The sequence below is a fragment of the Solanum stenotomum genome, chromosome 1, assembly GCF_019186545.1.
Source record: "Solanum stenotomum isolate F172 chromosome 1, ASM1918654v1, whole genome shotgun sequence".
NCBI classification, from domain to species: Eukaryota; Viridiplantae; Streptophyta; class Magnoliopsida; order Solanales; family Solanaceae; genus Solanum; species Solanum stenotomum.
This window is the reverse complement of record NC_064282.1, coordinates 98805356-98822474: the sequence shown is the minus strand read 5'-3', so window position 1 is coordinate 98822474 and position 17119 is coordinate 98805356. Positions and strand designations below refer to the sequence as shown.

General features: G+C 34.3%; 3 protein-coding genes across 3 annotated transcripts; 1 reads left to right on the top strand and 2 right to left on the bottom strand.

Moving 5' to 3' along the window:
• Positions 1-373: 373 nt before the first annotated feature.
• Positions 374-6583, bottom strand: LOC125872170 (5'-adenylylsulfate reductase-like 5). Its single transcript, XM_049552869.1, has 4 exons — positions 6293-6583; positions 3329-3510; positions 2650-2774; positions 374-1154 (listed from the first exon to the last, which is right to left on the bottom strand). The coding sequence occupies exons 1-4, from the start codon at positions 6452-6454 to the stop codon at positions 721-723; spliced, it is 903 nt and encodes a 300-aa protein (XP_049408826.1). The 5' UTR covers positions 6455-6583; the 3' UTR covers positions 374-720.
• Positions 6584-7955: 1372 nt separating this feature from the next.
• On the top strand, positions 7956-10454 carry LOC125853314 (GDSL esterase/lipase At1g09390-like). Its single transcript, XM_049532986.1, has 5 exons — positions 7956-8211; positions 8640-8825; positions 9135-9292; positions 9396-9666; positions 10216-10454. Exons 1-5 carry the CDS (start codon positions 7956-7958, stop codon positions 10452-10454), a joined length of 1110 nt encoding a protein of 369 aa, XP_049388943.1.
• A 432-nt stretch (positions 10455-10886) lies between these two features.
• Positions 10887-15408, bottom strand: LOC125866879 (mitochondrial dicarboxylate/tricarboxylate transporter DTC). Its single transcript, XM_049547261.1, has 6 exons — positions 15172-15408; positions 14626-14709; positions 13894-13955; positions 12324-12685; positions 11365-11579; positions 10887-11273 (listed from the first exon to the last, which is right to left on the bottom strand). The coding sequence occupies exons 1-6, from the start codon at positions 15283-15285 to the stop codon at positions 11217-11219; spliced, it is 894 nt and encodes a 297-aa protein (XP_049403218.1). The 5' UTR covers positions 15286-15408; the 3' UTR covers positions 10887-11216.
• Between the last annotated feature and the right edge of the window lie 1711 nt (positions 15409-17119).

Here is a 17119-nt window from a genome sequence, read left to right as displayed (position 1 = left end):
CCCCCCCCCCCCCCCCCCAAAAAAAAAAAAAAAACCCATTCAAGCCTATAAGTCAGAAAGTTTGCAAATGCAGACCCCTTTGTATAGAGTGTTATGGATGAAGTAATCGAAATGGCAAGTGATTAGAGACATAGAACAGAAGAAGTCGAGAATCGTCAGTTATCTTTCAAATCAAAGTAATGTAAGTTACCTTCTAAATCAAAGTAGAACAGAAGTCAAGAATCGTCAATTATCTTTCAAATCAAAGTAACGTTAGTTACCTTTTAAATCAAAGTAGCGACAAGCCAAGTATCACAGACTGCAAGGTAAAAGATGAAAGATGATGTTCCAAATGAGTAACTTGCCATTTTTACCAACACATAGTGTAACACTTTCTGTTGATGCCAACAAACCATCACAGACAAATACATGCAGTGTTACAAAGTCTCCCTCTTGTCATCATGTAATATACATAGAAACCCTCTGTTCTCAAAATTTACAAGAAAGCTGTTCATATTTCCACCTAAACTCTAAAAGCACAAGATCTTCTGGTCTCTTGAGTATATTTAAATTTTCTGAAAAAGATAAGATACAACACCGGGCAATAACAGCTAACCCGAGGGGGAAGAAATAACAGGGAATGAAGAAGTAAGACAATTCTACTTGCTGTAGAAGCCAGACTCTGAGTTCTAACTTGTTCGCTTTAGTGACAATCTGATGCAAGAGACAACGAGTAGTAGCTTACAAGTCTCCTGAGGGGGCTATTCTTGCTGCTGAGGTCTCTCCTAGTGAAACTGATGTCAAGGACGAAGCCCAAACTCGAGCATTCCTAGCACCTTTATGGAAGTTTCTCGTTTTGCATAGCTTTAGCTTGCTCCAAGCCCTCTTGGGATCAATTACGTGGAAGATGCGCCCCAGAATCTGCCTTGAATCTCCAAAGATCCCCATGTTTGGATGAGGAATATATGCAGCCCATAATGCTACTACACGAGCTACCAACCTGGGGAAGAAATATAGGGAAGCCCTAAACAATAGGAATGCAACCGATAATACAAGGTAAGGTTCACTCGAGAATAATTCCCTCAAAGAGGACCCTTTCCATTTCTGAAAAGCTTTGCGACCATCTGCCTTGCAGGTAATTTGACTTTCAGTCACATCGACCATAGGATCAAGCCCTGAAACAAGCATACAAGTGTGAAGTCAATGCCATCAAGTTAAAATGAGAAAGGGTAGAACACTAATTGTTGCATACTGTACAAATTTCCAATAATGACTTCAAGTTTTAAACTCATAAAAAAAGACGGCACTTTTCAGGTGTTCACTCTATGCGCTGTGGCAAATTTCCTTTGCATTTTTCAGCAGCTGTAAAATCATTTGTGGACATTGTCTGAAAGAGGCAAATTGAGAGAACTTTGAAAGAGAGGTAGATGAGAAAAAATATGAGAATATTAGAGAGGATAAAAATGAATTTTAGGTCAATATCCCAAAATGAACTCACATTAAGAGCTATGTTGTCATTTTAGTATTCTGATGAGAACAAAAACTAACAAATTGGAATATCATGGGACTCTCTGCATGTCTGACTTTTCGTATCTCTCAAGTCTCATGGATCAAAACAGGACATCGGATAAATTGCAGCAGAAAGCAATGATGATTAAAAAACAATAAATGATGAAGAAGCGGTTGAATTGCAAGAAAATGTTCCTCCTACATATGAGAACTGCCAAATTTTGGATGAGTTTAGTTAACGAACTTTAAGTCCCAACTCCCAATAGTACTCCTCTTAAGTCTTAACTAGTCTTCATACCCTCTGAATGCATGATATTACAATACAGTATTCCCTGGAGTGCCAAAACTAGGCTTAAAGTAGTTCAAAATTTGACCTTTTTGTAAGATGCTTTGAACTGTTGAAGAAATTGCTGAAGACGCATATATCTTACTTGCACAATCTATTCAATCAGGACTTTCACCCCTTGATATTAAATGTTATCAATTGACAATAGTGTGTAATTGATCTAGGACATTGAGCAGATACTTTTTATAGTACCTGCTGCTACTAGGTTTGCTCATACGGTTTCTTCAGTAATTATTTTTTGGAAACTAATTTGCTGAGTTAAGTAATATTCAGATTCGGTTCTCTCAAACTTATTTGTACTAGTTGAGTTTTTAGTTGTGGGCTCTTCATTTCGGAACCAAAATCAAAATACCAAGAAGGGTTATTGTGCCTCAATATAAGTGTGTGGACCTTAAATTAAAGAGTTAAACTGTACAACAACAACTCAGTGTAATCCCACGACTGGGGTCTGGGGAAGAGTTAACCATGGTTACCAATTTTAGTTCTTCTTTGCTTCAACATTATTTTGGCTTAACCATGTGCATATGTTAAATGTAGGACATTTCAAAATGAGAAATTGGTTTTTTTTGCCAATTTGTAGAATGTGCCCCTTAAAAAAATGGCACCAAACTCGAAATCAAATGTAGTGGAAATGAAAACCTAACACCATTCCACCACAATAATCAAAGGCCAGTCACATAGGTTTAGATTTGGCTTGTGATTTGTAAAAGATGAAAAATGCTCACTCCTAAACATTCTCAACAGTATGGATGACTCTTACTATGCCACCCAAAAGCAGGCAAAAGAGAATATAGGCAAGCATTTGAAAAGGTCACCTGTAGTCCTTTTGTAGAAGTTCACAAGGGAGGGAAGATCTTTCTGGCCGTGATATCGCACTCTTGATGTCTGAGTCACAATCAATATTGATGGAAAGCTGTGAACTCCATATCTTGAGAAGACACTGCAGATGAGAGGCAAGGCACATGATTAAAATTGTGAGAGCAGCTGAAACAAGAGTGGAGAAGCTAGGGAGAAAGGAAAAGGCTAAATTCTTTATCAATTTTCCTTCTCTTGGAGAAAAGTTATGATGACATCATGGGATACATGCTTTATTATTGAAGCGCAATAAAGTACTTATTTAATTGAAAGCATATGTAGGTCTACGTCAAAACTCAAACGGCTTCTGTCACTAGGTTGCTCGGCAAAATATCGATCTAATAGTTTCAATTTCATACTTAACGCAACACAAATTTCCATGCAGTACATCCACGTTCTGAAAACAAAAAGGTAGAGTTGGGACGACTATTTAATTGTTTAATGTCCGGCATTGATGAAGTATTTTTAACAAGGGAATTAAGGGTAGTCAGGGATCAGCCATTTCCATAAACTTTATCGGCACCTTGTGAGCAGTTACTGCAATACTGTAAAAGCTCTTAACGGTGGAGCAAAATGCTAATGAAGATGACAAGTTTTACCATACTCAGAAAAGATAATATTAACAAAAATTAAACCAACCTAGGCGTAGCTTTTGATTGCTCAACCATCACATGTCTGATTTGCGGGAACATGGAACTCAGTGCACCAAACTTCGATTTAACATCTGTCGAGAAAGGACACCACGAGGCGTAAAACAGAATAGCAGTAACCTCATCTTTCTGACTGGACCTTAGAGCCTTGTCAAGTGATTCTCCATCCGTCTTGTGAGAAAATTGCATAAATGCAAAAAATCAGGATAAAAGAAAAATAACTATATTAAGATACATGTCATAGTTAAAAAAAATAATGCAGTTCACATGAAGAATTATAAAGTTAATTTATGAGAAATTGGGTCATCGATTCCCTCTGCTACTCCCAAAAAAAACAACCGAGCTCTCTTACGCCAAGGAACAGAAATGGAAAAGAAAATGATCAAATAACAAATGTGAACTTTGGGAAACTATGGAAGGATCTATATGAGACCCATCCAATAAGAACAACATATGTATATCAAGGTTGCATAGAGTTCAGGCTGGAGATGAATTTTATGAAAGAAAACAGTAAGCATTCCTCACAAGTATTCAGGAAAATCATGTAACATAAAAGAGGGCTAAGCTAAAAAGAATAGTCCAATTCTATATGTTCTCTTTCTCGATTTTATGCCTTTATCTCAGAGAAAAGATCAATGTCCAATCCATTTATTTTCTGGTATTCAAGCAGGTTGGAATATGTATTATCATAATAATGGTAGTAATGGTATCATTTTTGTTTTGATATTGTACACAAAATCCTATAACTTAGTAGATAGGGAGAATGCCTGTCAGAAACAACACAGAATAAGAAAAAAAGGAGCAATCCTAGAACCAAAGTAACGTATATATTGCTGAGACACAACAGTCACACATTGATGAACATGTATTAGATACACCTGTTTTGAACAGTATGTACTAGATACACCTTCAGAACCTACATTAGAACTTGAATAACCTATTTTTCCAAGTTGAACGGAACATCACAAATCCATCTGAAACCACAAGTTAGATAAGAACATTCATTCAAGCTTAAAATAGCTTGACCACCAACTTGTCCGTTCACCAACCACTTAATGACCACTTTTTCATTCACTTACTTGGAAGCCAGTTATTTCTAGTCTTATTTCAGCTCTTATACATGCTACTGTCACCTTTTAACCAAAGCTTTTGGTCAATCTTTTGCTTGTAGGAGGTGGTAACATAGATCAATTTCTTAAACTTGCATACCAAGTAAGGATAAGAGAAGTGTGGAGCCAGAGGAGGTCAAATAGAAACTTATTTTTGTGGATGTCCCCTTCCTTAAAATGTTGAAAAGCATTATAATGTTCACATAAAGTAGAAATAATTCCACATTCCGATTGAAGCCAAGTTAAAATGCCATGATGGTCACAATCAGTCAACTCATTACCTGTAGACATTCATGTGAATACATCCTAAGGGAGAATACATGAGCTACATTGTGAGACCAAAATTGTCCTGCTGTCCACAAAAACAATCTCCCACTGCAAAGGAAGCTAAGCAGATAACCTAACACTCAACCACCCAAGTTTCCAACTCTAGGCACACTTCACTCTCAATTCTTAAAAGTTAGAACAATCGCATACACTTTCCAAATACTTGGCAAAGTTCCAAAACAAAATCAATTTGAGCCTTTCTCACTGATGGAATCAATTACTTAACATTGAGCCTTTTCTCCAAGGAAGAAGAGAGGCTGCTCATACCACTTGAACAAACTTTTATATCTAATGCATATAAAAATGCAATAAATCCAAAAATCAATATTTCTATACGCACTAAATGCCATTAACTGCCTACTCTCAAGACATGGCATATAATTTCTAAACAGAAGATCATCAAAAACAAAGTGAACATCATTACATTGAGAAGTATCCTACTCATGGGCATCTCCAAGGAAAAGCTACACAATTACAACTTAATACTACAGTGTACAGATTACTCTGATCCGTTTCTTCAATTTTTACTTGAAAATGTTCTTTTCAATATCTAAATTCAACGAAAAATCATTTTTCTGACTATGTTCAGCTATGCTATAAAAGGGGCTAAAAAAGAGGACTCTGCAACAGGAACGTGCAATACTTAAAAGATACAATTTACATATCATTCATGACAACACAAATCTTTTAAATCATCTACAACAATTTAAAAGAATACTAAAAATTATAACTTCCAAAAGATGCTCCTAAACAATCAGCATCAACTCCATGACTTGAGCAACCTAAACCATGATTAGCAATCGAAAATACTCAAACGGGCTATATGATGCAACAAGTATCTCCACATCAACACAACTTGAAACCATAATCTTCCTCATACAATAACCCTTTCTTTGTTCCAAATTCATATACATAGCACTAAGAGCATTAAAAATACCCAAACCAAATAAATATTTCCCCCCAATGACTTGAGATAATCTCAAACCCCACAAAATAACCTAAAAATCCAATCTTTAAAGCAAAAATAATCAGAAAACAGATTCAACTCAATGAATAATCAACAAATCACAACCAAACCATAATTAGCTATTCAAAAAGCAACCCCAATTAATCAAAAAGCAAACCCAAAGGTAGCGGCTGCGGGTAAAAAAAAAAAAAGTAACCCCAATTAATCAAGAAACAAAAAAGATTCTCACAAATCATTAAAAAAACAACTTCAAACCCCTACCAATCACCAAAATTATCAAAACCCACTTCATAAACGAAACCCAATCACCAAAACAATCAAAAAATATACAACCCATTTCAATTAATTAAAAAAATTAAATTCTCACAAATCATAAAACAACTCCAAACCTCTCCTAATCACCAAAATAATCAAAACACACTTCAAAAATGAAACCCAATCACCAAAAAAATCAAATAAAAAAGAACTACAACCAATTTCAATTAATTCAAAAAAAACACCCAAATACATAACAAAATCCCCCCAAAAAGGAGATTAGAAACTGAATTACCTCAAGAATCTTAGAAGATGGAACGGAGATCCCAAAAGGGCATTGAGATTTCAGATCATAGAGAAAATTATAAGACTGAATTGAAGAAACCGATTCGGAATTCGTATATCCAAACGCTGCAAATACAAAACCTAATACCAATATGTATCTAATCGACACCATAATCAACAATACTAATCTCAAAATTTTCACCTAAAATATAAAAATTCCTTAAAATTTTCAGAAAAAAAAAAAAAGAATTCCCCTTTCAGCCTCTCTTCTAGAAAATTTTGAATTTTTTTTTTGTATAGTGTTTCAATGTTCGGCCAAAATCAGCTTTTTTTTCTCAGCAACTTTATCGTCTTCCTACGATTTTTTATTTAAAAATTAATTATCTTTTTTATATTTTAATAATGGTCCCTCCTTTTTAAATATTTATTTATCTTCCTACTTTTTGACAACAATGAAAAAATTAATATCCAAATATGGTGTTAGTTAAAGATAGATAAAATGTATTAAAGCGTTATTTAATTTTATGATCATAAATATATCATGTGAAAAGTTAAAATTAGAGAGTTGTCAAATAAAAAAGGTCTACTTTGCTCATTTTAATCCATTTATTTTGTCTATTTGTGGGGTTTTAGATTTTTGACCGTTGCTAATTTGGAATTTTTATCTTTTATTAATTGCTATAATCACCATGTATTTTTCTTGTTTTTGTTTGTTTGTTGTAAGGATTATAATTTCGAAGGGGAGCGTTGGAGCAAAACTTAAATTATCTTCATGTGATCGATCAATATATTATAAGCCACTGAATCAGGGTATCTAGGTTGTTTACATGATTACATCGCATTATTTGGGTGTGTTTATTTCGGATTTTGAGTGTACTAGAGATTCTTTGTATATGAGCTAAACCTTATAAAGATTAAAACTTTGAAGAAGAGTTTTGGAGCAAAGGTAAAGTTGTATTTATGATCTATAGGTTACGAGCCAATCAAGGTAGCTAGGTTGCCTACATCACACTGTTTGGATTCACCTACCCCAAACCTTGTGTGTACAAGGGGATTCAATTGATGATAAAGAAAGAGAATTTTTGGTTCAGTTCTTCACCTTGACAGAAAATAGAATTGATTAAATTCGATTGAGTCTAACTCATAGTGTCATCAACTCTATTTTTATATCCTTAAAGATAAGATAACATGAGTAGTTACACTTGTAAAACATGTTTTTGTAAGATGAACTATTGCTATTATGTGAAGGTAAATACTTACTCGCATTCAATATCTATATTAAAGTATATTACAATTAACTAATTTTATGATTAACGTGATAAAATATATGAGCACAAATCGTGTTATGATTGGAAGTTTTGTAACAAACATCGAGTTCAAATAAATTTTTACCATTGTACTAGACTACTAGTCCTTGCTAGAATATTTATTGCTTGATTGGAGTTATTTTTAACCTTAATTGTATTATAGGGAAATTAATTATTTTCCTTGCGGTTTAAGAAGCTAAACAATTTTCTTCATTAAATGGTAATTAATTAATCTTTTGGTTTCTTTCATATAATAAAATAATTTTCCGTTACAGAATTTATATGATCCTTAATTACATCTACATAAAATTATCATTTCATCTATTTTTCTTACCCTAAATTTAGAAAAAGAAAAAAAAATGTTTGATGATGGATTTGAAGGAAAAAATATTTTATTTTATCTCATTTGCAATTTCCATTTTTCTTGGTCTTTTTTTCCCTTTATCTGTTGATTCAGAATGCAATAAAAATTTAGTAATTATAAATTTTGGTGATTCAAATTCTGATACTGGTGGATATGTAATAGTACGTGGCATGATGGGACAGCTTCCAAAAATACATACTTTTAATCATGATTTATCTGGTCGAATGTGTGATGGCAGATTAATTATTGATTTTCTATGTAAGTTTGGTTTGTTATTACACTATCTTTTATTTGAATTCCTGCTCGATGTTCGATATTCAAGATCTTGATTCATGTCGGAAGATCTTGTTTCAAAATAAAACTCTTTCTATCAAAGACAATTATATATTCATTGTTTTGGACCCGAAATAGTTGATTAAAAGAAGAGGAATATATGCCGTTCTACTATAATCTATGATGGTTACACAGTGTGATATTGTTAGATGATTGAAATAATTTGTTACCATTTTTTTTCAAATCATATTATCTATAAGAAAGTGTAATATTTTTTGTTTCTTATTCGATGTTTGGGAGTAATGCCTTTCTTATCGAAGGTAATTTCATATTTTATTTTTTCCGTCTCATGATTAGTTTTTGTTTATTTATTAATTTTATTTAATTTGATTTTCTTTATTTTTTTATTATAGGTGAAAGTGTGGGAAATGGATATTTGACTCCATTTATGGAATCAATAGGCAAAAACTTCACAAATGGAGTTAATTTTGCTATTGCTGGTTCTAAAACTCTTCCAAGATTAGATTCTTTCAATTTGCATATCCAATTTGCTCAATTCCATCGGTTTCAATCTCTTTCTCTTGAGTTATTTAACAAAGGTATATGAAATTATAGCGCCCTCGAGTCTTTGATCCAGTGATATAAGCACAACAACACGTGTTGTATAAGTCAGACGCATGTCATATTGTCATAGATAGACTGAATTTCGAAATATAATCAACCAGTTGATCCCCTCAAGGGTTTGATTCAGTAAAATGAGCATAACACGTGTTTTTGTGATAGATAGACTAAATTTCGAAACACAATAGTTTGATCCAGTAATATGAGCACAACACGTGTTGTGTGAGTAAGATTCATTTACTGAATTTCAAAACATAATTAACCATCGCGGATTTCTTGATTGATAGGTGATGGAAATTTGCCAGGAGATAAAGATTTAAGGAATGCACTTTACACAATTGATATTGGACAAAATGATTTGGATGGAATATTTGGTGGACTCATATATGAAAAAGCAATTCTCAAAATTCCTGATATTATTTCAGAAATTGAAAATGTTATAAAGGTAAGTTTAGTGAATTTGTATTATTATTATTATTATTATATTATTTTCTAATTTTTTTTACTTTTCCTTTATTATTATTTTATTGGATTTATTGAATTTGCAGGCAATTTATGAACAAGGTGGAAAGAATTTTTGGGTACATAATACAGGACCATTAGGGTGTTTGCCTAAATCACTTGCAACATATAAGAAAAATGAGAATGATTATGATGAGAATGGATGTTTAATTTCTCTTAATGAAGGTGCAAAAATATTTAATGACAAATTACAATTCCTTTGTGAAAAATTAAGAGATGAAATGAAGAATATCACCATTGTATATGCTGATATCTACTCCATCAAATATGATCTCATTGCTAACTCTTCTACTTATGGTAAGTCTTTGTTTCCTTCCTTAAATATCAGTTAGACATCTATGCTTTCCAACTTTGGTTGTGCACAAGTAGACACACATGTCCTACGTTGCATAATACACGTAGAATGTGAATTGCCACGTAGAACGCGTTTTATCTACTTGTTCAACTTAATACAAATTTAAGGCACTACTTATGCACAACCAAAGTTGAAGGGCATAGATGTCAAACGCAACAAAGTTGAAAGGTACATTTATAAATTATGCCAAATAGAAACAACTATTGTTGGGGCCTATGTTGCTCGGACTCTTCAAAAATGTTGATGGGTGCGTGTATTTTTGAAGGATCCGACACGAGTGTGGCAACATTTTTGGAGAGTCTGAGCAACTTAGGTTGGGGTCTCATTGAACGAGTGGAGATGGAGATTAGGTCCCTCCTTGGTGCGTGAACCCATAGAAACATGTCCTTTCTTATCTACTTATAATTACCTTATTGGTGACCAGTTTGGTGTAAACACCTAGTGCGGACAGGACTTTCTTGACAATGTATTGGTTCTCCTTTTTATGGCAGGGTTTGTGAATCCATTGATGGGATGTTGTGGATATGGAGGGCCACCATACAACTTTGAATCAAACAACAAATGTGGGCAAGGAAATTACACAATATGTGAAAATAGATTCAAGTACATTAGTTGGGATGGTATTCACTACACAGAAGCAGCTAATGGATTTGTTGCCTCCAAAATACTCTCAACACACTACTCTACACCTCCACTCAAGTTCAATAACTTTTGCAACATTGCACCTTGATATGGCATCTAGAGTGTTTTAGTTATATGAAACATTTTCATAGAGATCAACAACATAAAATACATGAATCAGAAATGAACAAAAGATCTCTTTGTTTTGTAATTCATCCATCATGCCATAGAATTATGTGTTGTAATGCAGACTATTCTTCACAATTCTAAGATGAGATTCATGAGTATGTTTTTGAGCCGAGGATCTTTCAAAAACAATCTCTGCCTCCACGAGATAATGGTAAGGCCTACGTACATTCTACCCTGTTGTTGTAATGCATAGACAAGGGATATAACAATTGGCTAAATGATAAGGGAGACAAAGATAGGTGCATAAAATCCATAGATCCAAATGGAGCAAGAACATTTGGATGCATTTTTACTCAAATACTCAATAGCTCATACCAGGATGGATGCTAACAAATGAGATTTAACCATTTAAGTATATCCAAAAATAGGCAACAAGATCAAGTTCAAGATGACACCAAAATTGGTGAACTCCATACTACCTACTTCAAGACGGTTTTTGAAGCACATAGATTATTCAGCTAAAAGAATCTTCCCATCAGTTTGGATAAAGTAGTCTTCCCAAAACTACATTGGTAGGAATATAGAAAAGACCAAATGTCTAACCTAAATTTCCGCAAGTCAATGTATCACCACAAAAATCTTAAAGCCTTTAAGAAAGAGTGAAAACAGTACTAATACAACAAGGCGAAGATGTTATTTCTAATGATGATCAACTTGAGAGGATGTATCTTTTTTGCAACAATCACAATCCGATTTTCTTCTCCACCTTCTGAATTTGGTTAAGGAAAATCCAAGTCATCTGTATAAGCAAAAGAAAGAAGCAAACATATATTTAAAGCTTTAATATAAAACCGAGAGAAAGGAAGTTGGGAGAACAGAGGGAAACATACCATAACATGAGGGGCAATCCTAATACAATATACTGGAAATCCAGTGTAAAATTTGAAGGGTCCTCCTGCCTTCAAAGTCTTCATGGCACAATCGAAAGAACCAGTGTAGGGCACTTTTCCTTCAGCATCTGGCTGCATTTTCTGAATCTGGGTCTTGACGTAATCAAATGGTAAACTGCAAGCAGCAGCAAAGAATCCAGAAACACTGCTGGCCCCTGTATTTTAATAACACAAAAGGTACTTTTTGTAAGAACATGAAACATTATGCCTCATGGGGGATATTGAAATTTGCAGCATATTCATCATTCAATGGTAACACTAACGTTCAAGACAGTCGAATGTGAAGAGCAAGGAAAAAAAGTGCTTGAACACACTAATACCCCGGACAACCTTTTCCCCTTTCCATGGTTATTGATTGCCACAACAAAAATGACTGACTTGATAACATTCTAGAGCCAGAGCAGAAGAATCTACTCAAAGGAATAACTTACACCATCTAACAGTCTGCACTACTGTTAAGTGTTAACCAGCTTTTCAAGAGTCCCAATTTCTCTTAATCCACCAAGAAACTAGAATGGATACAAGTTCCATATGCATAAACACAGGAAGCAAAGTTTAAACAAAACATTTCCCAGCAAGCCGTTTTTCGCCATAAAGCACTAATTGCACCAAAGAGAGAAATCAGGCCTAAAGATGCTGCAGTCTCTAGCAATTAGTAACTTGAATGATTAGCCACGCTATGCAAAAGATGGGCGGATTTCTCCGAAGAGAAGGTCACTTCTTTTTTCAAGACAAGTTGGAAACATTTGATGCCCTCTTGAAATTACAATCTGAACTCAAACCCTTCTTGAGGAAACACACTGAAGAAACTCGACTTAAAACTAAAATCAAGACCTGTAGTACATATAGGATACACCGGTGCTAAAACCAAGGAAGCATTTGTACAGAAATTATCTTACCTACTACTGTGGCAGCCTCGCCCATGCCAAGGTTGTCCCTGAAGAACTCCACACTCTGATCATAAGAGGCAAGCATACCCATGTTCAATGCCATTGCCCTTACTACTGTTGGGCCAGCACCTTTCCAGAGGGCTAGAACTCCTTCATCAGCCGCAATACGAGAGAGTGCATGGAATGCATTTGTGTAATTGCGTCTCTGTGCTAAAGGCAAGGTAGCATCAGCTTGCATACGAATGAGGGCCAAATCTGCTGGACTGCCAACAGTTGCACCAATTGCTCCAGCAGTCAAACCACACAAAGCCTTTTGGTACAGAGGTAAGGGCTTCCCTTCATTAGCCTCAATGGCCTTGTTCGTCAAAATTCTATTTTAAGAAAACCAGAAGAAAGGCAAAAGAGTTAGTCCTACTTATTTTTTCTTTTCATGGATGACTATAGAAAGAACATTATCAAGCAAAAGGCATAACAGCATTAAGTTGTACTATTATAAAAACTCATCCCAAAATCACCAACAATGTAGTGTATATAGCTAGGTTTTAAATCACGAAAAATTTTCAAGGTCTTCACACTGTTTGCTGAAGGGTACAGACAACAGACAAAAACAGGCATTCATTTAATGATAGGCTAATTACATGTGAAATGTAGCTTCCTGTTGCACATAAATCGATGTCCTGAAACCAGCTCACATTCCTCCAAAGGAAGAAGACAATGGGTTCTCATTGATTTGTCTTTATCCACATGGAGGATGGAAACCCGAACTAGTTCTCAACATCTCATGATTAATGAGCCAAAGGATTTGAAGTGGTTTTAGAGGATTCAAGACTTTAAGTGGTTTGCAACTACACTTGGCACAACAATCAAGCATGGAATAAGTGAAGTAGATTATTAAACCTTTGTATTTTATCTAAAATTTGTTTACTTTTTCTTGAACCTGCAGATATTTTTTCATGCTAATTCTTTTCAAAAGGTATGTTAGCTCAATATTTCCATGAACACATAAAATTTTAGCAAAACCCTGAATTCTAATGGAGGTCCAACAATGATATCACACCCCTTGAAAATAGAATAAGCAGAAAAGAACAGAGTAAACCCAATAATCGCAACCACCTCATAAAATTATAAAATAATACCAAGCTGCAAAACCTTCAAAAAGTTAACAGCCAAGTGGAGGGTGGAGGGTAGAGGGAGAGGGTGGCATGGGGTGTCTTAATCCTCAAAAAATCTGAAAAGCAAGACTTGCAGAAAATAAATAATATAACTGTTCACAAATTTATTCCATCTTGACAATTGACATAACCAAAGAGTAACTTCACTAGAAGACATGCGCCAAGTACCTCAACATGAGTAGTTCAGACTGTATCTTGATTCAAATAAGACAAATGAAAAATTAGACCTGATAAGAAAGGTGCGACTATGCAGAATAACAGTGGTATCCTTGGACAACCTCCAAGTTATTCCACAGTAACATGTGTCACAACTATGAACCTTGACACATCATCAATAGTGTTTGAAAATTTTAATAAGCCCGGTTCATTCTGAATGGAGAAAAGATAAATTTAGGACAAACAGTCACCTGAATGACCCAAGTCGGGCTGTTGTGTAGGTTGCCTGCCTAAGAAGCCCAGCTGAAAGACCCTGCGTAAGATGATAAATAATTGATGGCATGGAATAACAAAAAAAACATATAACACAAAAATATGAGAGGAAGTGCATTAAGCCATCCACTGATGGGTAATATTAATTTGGACAATCTTGATATAAGACATCAGTCTTAGATGACAGCGATAATATTGCATCCATCTCAGAGTTAACTCAATTGTCCTCCAAGTAAAAGCCATCTGAATTTTAGGTAGAATCGTCTATTTTCCCTAGGTACTCTCATAGGAAATCTAACAACTATCTCAATTAATAATTGTACAATAGATAAGTTAATGGTCTGGGAGTCACTTGCATTAGATGCAGGCAGCTTTCTCCAATGTTTCTAGTGGGAAAAGCATCATCTAGTTTTCTTGCTGATTTTTTTCCAAGAAAATAGGTAATCCAGTACGGCATAACTAAAGTATTGGAGAGATTTATCGTTCCTACTCTATTGAGGATACTATAATGTATGACCTACAAATGCATCCTCACCGAGTTTAAAAGAACAAGGTATACTCATTACTTGGTGGGAAATTAAAATACCTATCTGATTCTTGTGATCCGAGAAAAAATAAAGATTCATTCAATCAGAGATCAACAAGCAAATGCCGATACATTATTAATCATCAACCAAAGCTACATAGATATAAATCTCACGAGAACAAACCTTGTAAAAGGCACCAAAGCCTTCATTTTTAAGCATGGTTTTGGTAACATCAGCTGCTGATCCCTGTCCCAATTGTATCCTCACCTGCTCGCCATCATAAGAAGGACGTAACATAAATCAGAATAGATCCCATCAAACTTTAGCACACCACAAGCTGAAAGACTCAAACTTTACCTCATATTGCATAAGAAACTACCCCAAAGATTCAATATTTACAAGGCTAACTCCTGTCCATTCACTACAAAACAACTCTATATAAGAAAAGTAAGCTGACACATTTCAACCAAATCCATTTGATCTAAGATCTGAAATCCAACCAAATCCACCAAAATATCAGTACCAAACATCCCATATAAAACAAAATAACAATAAAACACTCATTTGATTCAAGATCTGAACACGACCCACTAACCAAACACATCTCAAAACCCCAAAAACACATCAAAACATCAAAAAAGACAGGATCTTTACAATCAAGAACACACTAACAATCAATAAAAGCAATACCCATAAAAAATAAAATCAAGATTGTGGTAAAGATGTTACCTTTATCATATCAATAGGCTGAATAACACAGGTAGCAAGCATACCAGAAACACCTCCATTAATAAATGGCTTAACAGTAGGCCAAACACCTCCAGATACTGGCTTCTCACCCATTCTTTCTCAGCTGTCTCTCTTCAGATTTCAAAAAGAGAATAGCTTTGGGGACTGAAGCTCTCGAGGGTTTTCACAAGAGTAAAAAAAAGAAGTTATGGCAAAGGGGAGAGAGTTATTTATACACAACAGCAAATAGTACCACTATTGTTGAGCCAATTAAGAAGGGAAAACCCTTTTGTGGTGGTTGAATCAATTTTTGTGTGTGACTAGGACTGCATTAATTTATTGTCTCTAATATTAGCCCTCCATTTTCACAAAATTACACTTTTAGAAATTAGAAATATATACACCTTTTAAAATTATACTTGTCTCTGTTTCAATTTATGTGACGTCGTTTAGCTGCAATTATTGTGGAATCTGGTGGTTTAGAGTCATAGAAAGATTTTTTCTTTATCAATGATGATTGGTCATGGTATCCATAGCCTTGTTTCTTTTTCGATCAAATTTTGATTTCGTTTTTGCTTCTCCCGATCGTCGAGCATGATCGACTCTACTCTTTTTCCTGTCTTCGACGTCTCACTTCATTTCATTATTCTTATGTACCGATGTTAGAATGAGAACACCCGATCAACCCGACTACCCCAAATGCCCCCCACCCTTGAAGTCTGCTCAAATTTTAACGAAGACAAAAAATTACTAGTTGATTCTTCTCATTTGCCCTAACATTGATGAATATAGTAACTTGGTACTTGTTGTTGGTGATAGGTGGCAAGTATTTTGTGAAAATTGGCAAGACATGTTGCTGGTGGAAGGTAACATGTATCTTGTGGAATTAGTCGAGACATGTTGTTAGTGGGAGGTGACAGGTATCTTGTGCAATTAGTCGAGACATGTTGTTGGTGGGAGATGGATGACAGGTATCTTGTAGAATCCGTCGATACATGTTGCAGGTGGAATGTGACGTGTCCTGTGAAATTAGTCGAGATATGTTATTGGTGAGGTGACAAATATCCCATAAAATTAATCAAAGTACACAAAAGCTAATCTAAACACCATGCGATTCTAAAAAGATGATTTTTTTTTAATTAATAATCTAATCATTCATTCAGTATAACCTTATCCCATCCTAACTCGAATGGTCTTGGACAGAGATTCCATTAAAGTAGACATACTTTTAATTTTATCATGCTATTCTAGTATAATCATACAAAATGGATTGAATTAAAAAAAAAGAATCATTCTATAATTTGTCAAAAAAAAATAAAAATCCACAAAGAATCTACTTTAATTTGTGAAAAGGAACATACATTTGACAACGTCTAATTTTATTCTTCAAGATAGAGCAAAGGGATATACCTTGCTTTATGGTTGTTGGAAAATTTTCTATTTCAAAATTTGGCCTCATCATTATGTTTTTGGAGTCAAGTATTTCATTATTAAAGAAATTAAATGAAAATCATGGTGTATCTCAAAATTGTCTAGTTTTTAAAGATATGATATGCATATTTAAAAAGTTTATGATATATGCGTGATCGGATTTGAAGATAGGATCGCAAGGAGTTCATATGAATGTTTTTTATTGAAAGGTTATACTATATATACAAAGTCAAAACTTTTTTCATATTAAATTCTTGCGATTTCTTTTTATGTTTACCTATTTATATTAAAATTCGGCAGCAATATCTTGTATATTACTATAAAAATATTGCAAATATACTCGTGTACATGGGCAAAAAAGTCATTACATTGCAATAGCAAAGATGAGCAACAAATAAATTAGAAGTTATATTTCACACACAAGTTGAAAATAAAAACAAAGTATCATAACTGTCATCTTTTTTTCCCACAAAAAAAAATACTATTTAATTTGTGATGGGCATTTTCTTAAAGGGGA

Excerpts from the sequence above, each read along its gene's own strand:
- LOC125872170 (XM_049552869.1), bottom strand. The coding sequence starts at position 6,454 with ATGGTGTCGATTAGATACATATTGGTATTAGGTTTTGTATTTGCAGCG. Across the intron at positions 2,775-3,328 it reads CAATCAAAAGCTACGCCTAG|TGTCTTCTCAAGATATGGAG; the intron begins GTTGGTTTAATT and ends TCTCATCTGCAG. Across the intron at positions 1,155-2,649 it reads CTTCTACAAAAGGACTACAG|GGCTTGATCCTATGGTCGAT; the intron begins GTGACCTTTTCA and ends TGCTTGTTTCAG.
- LOC125853314 (XM_049532986.1), top strand. The coding sequence starts at position 7,956 with ATGATGGATTTGAAGGAAAAAATATTTTATTTTATCTCATTTGCAATT. Across the intron at positions 8,212-8,639 it reads ATTAATTATTGATTTTCTAT|GTGAAAGTGTGGGAAATGGA; the intron begins GTAAGTTTGGTT and ends TTTTTATTATAG. Across the intron at positions 9,293-9,395 it reads AAATTGAAAATGTTATAAAG|GCAATTTATGAACAAGGTGG; the intron begins GTAAGTTTAGTG and ends TTGAATTTGCAG.
- LOC125866879 (XM_049547261.1), bottom strand. The coding sequence starts at position 15,285 with ATGGGTGAGAAGCCAGTATCTGGAGGTGTTTGGCCTACTGTTAAGCCA. Across the intron at positions 13,956-14,625 it reads GCTTTGGTGCCTTTTACAAG|GGTCTTTCAGCTGGGCTTCT; the intron begins GTTTGTTCTCGT and ends CATCTTACGCAG. Across the intron at positions 11,580-12,323 it reads CGAGGCTGCCACAGTAGTAG|GGGCCAGCAGTGTTTCTGGA; the intron begins GTAAGATAATTT and ends ATTAAAATACAG.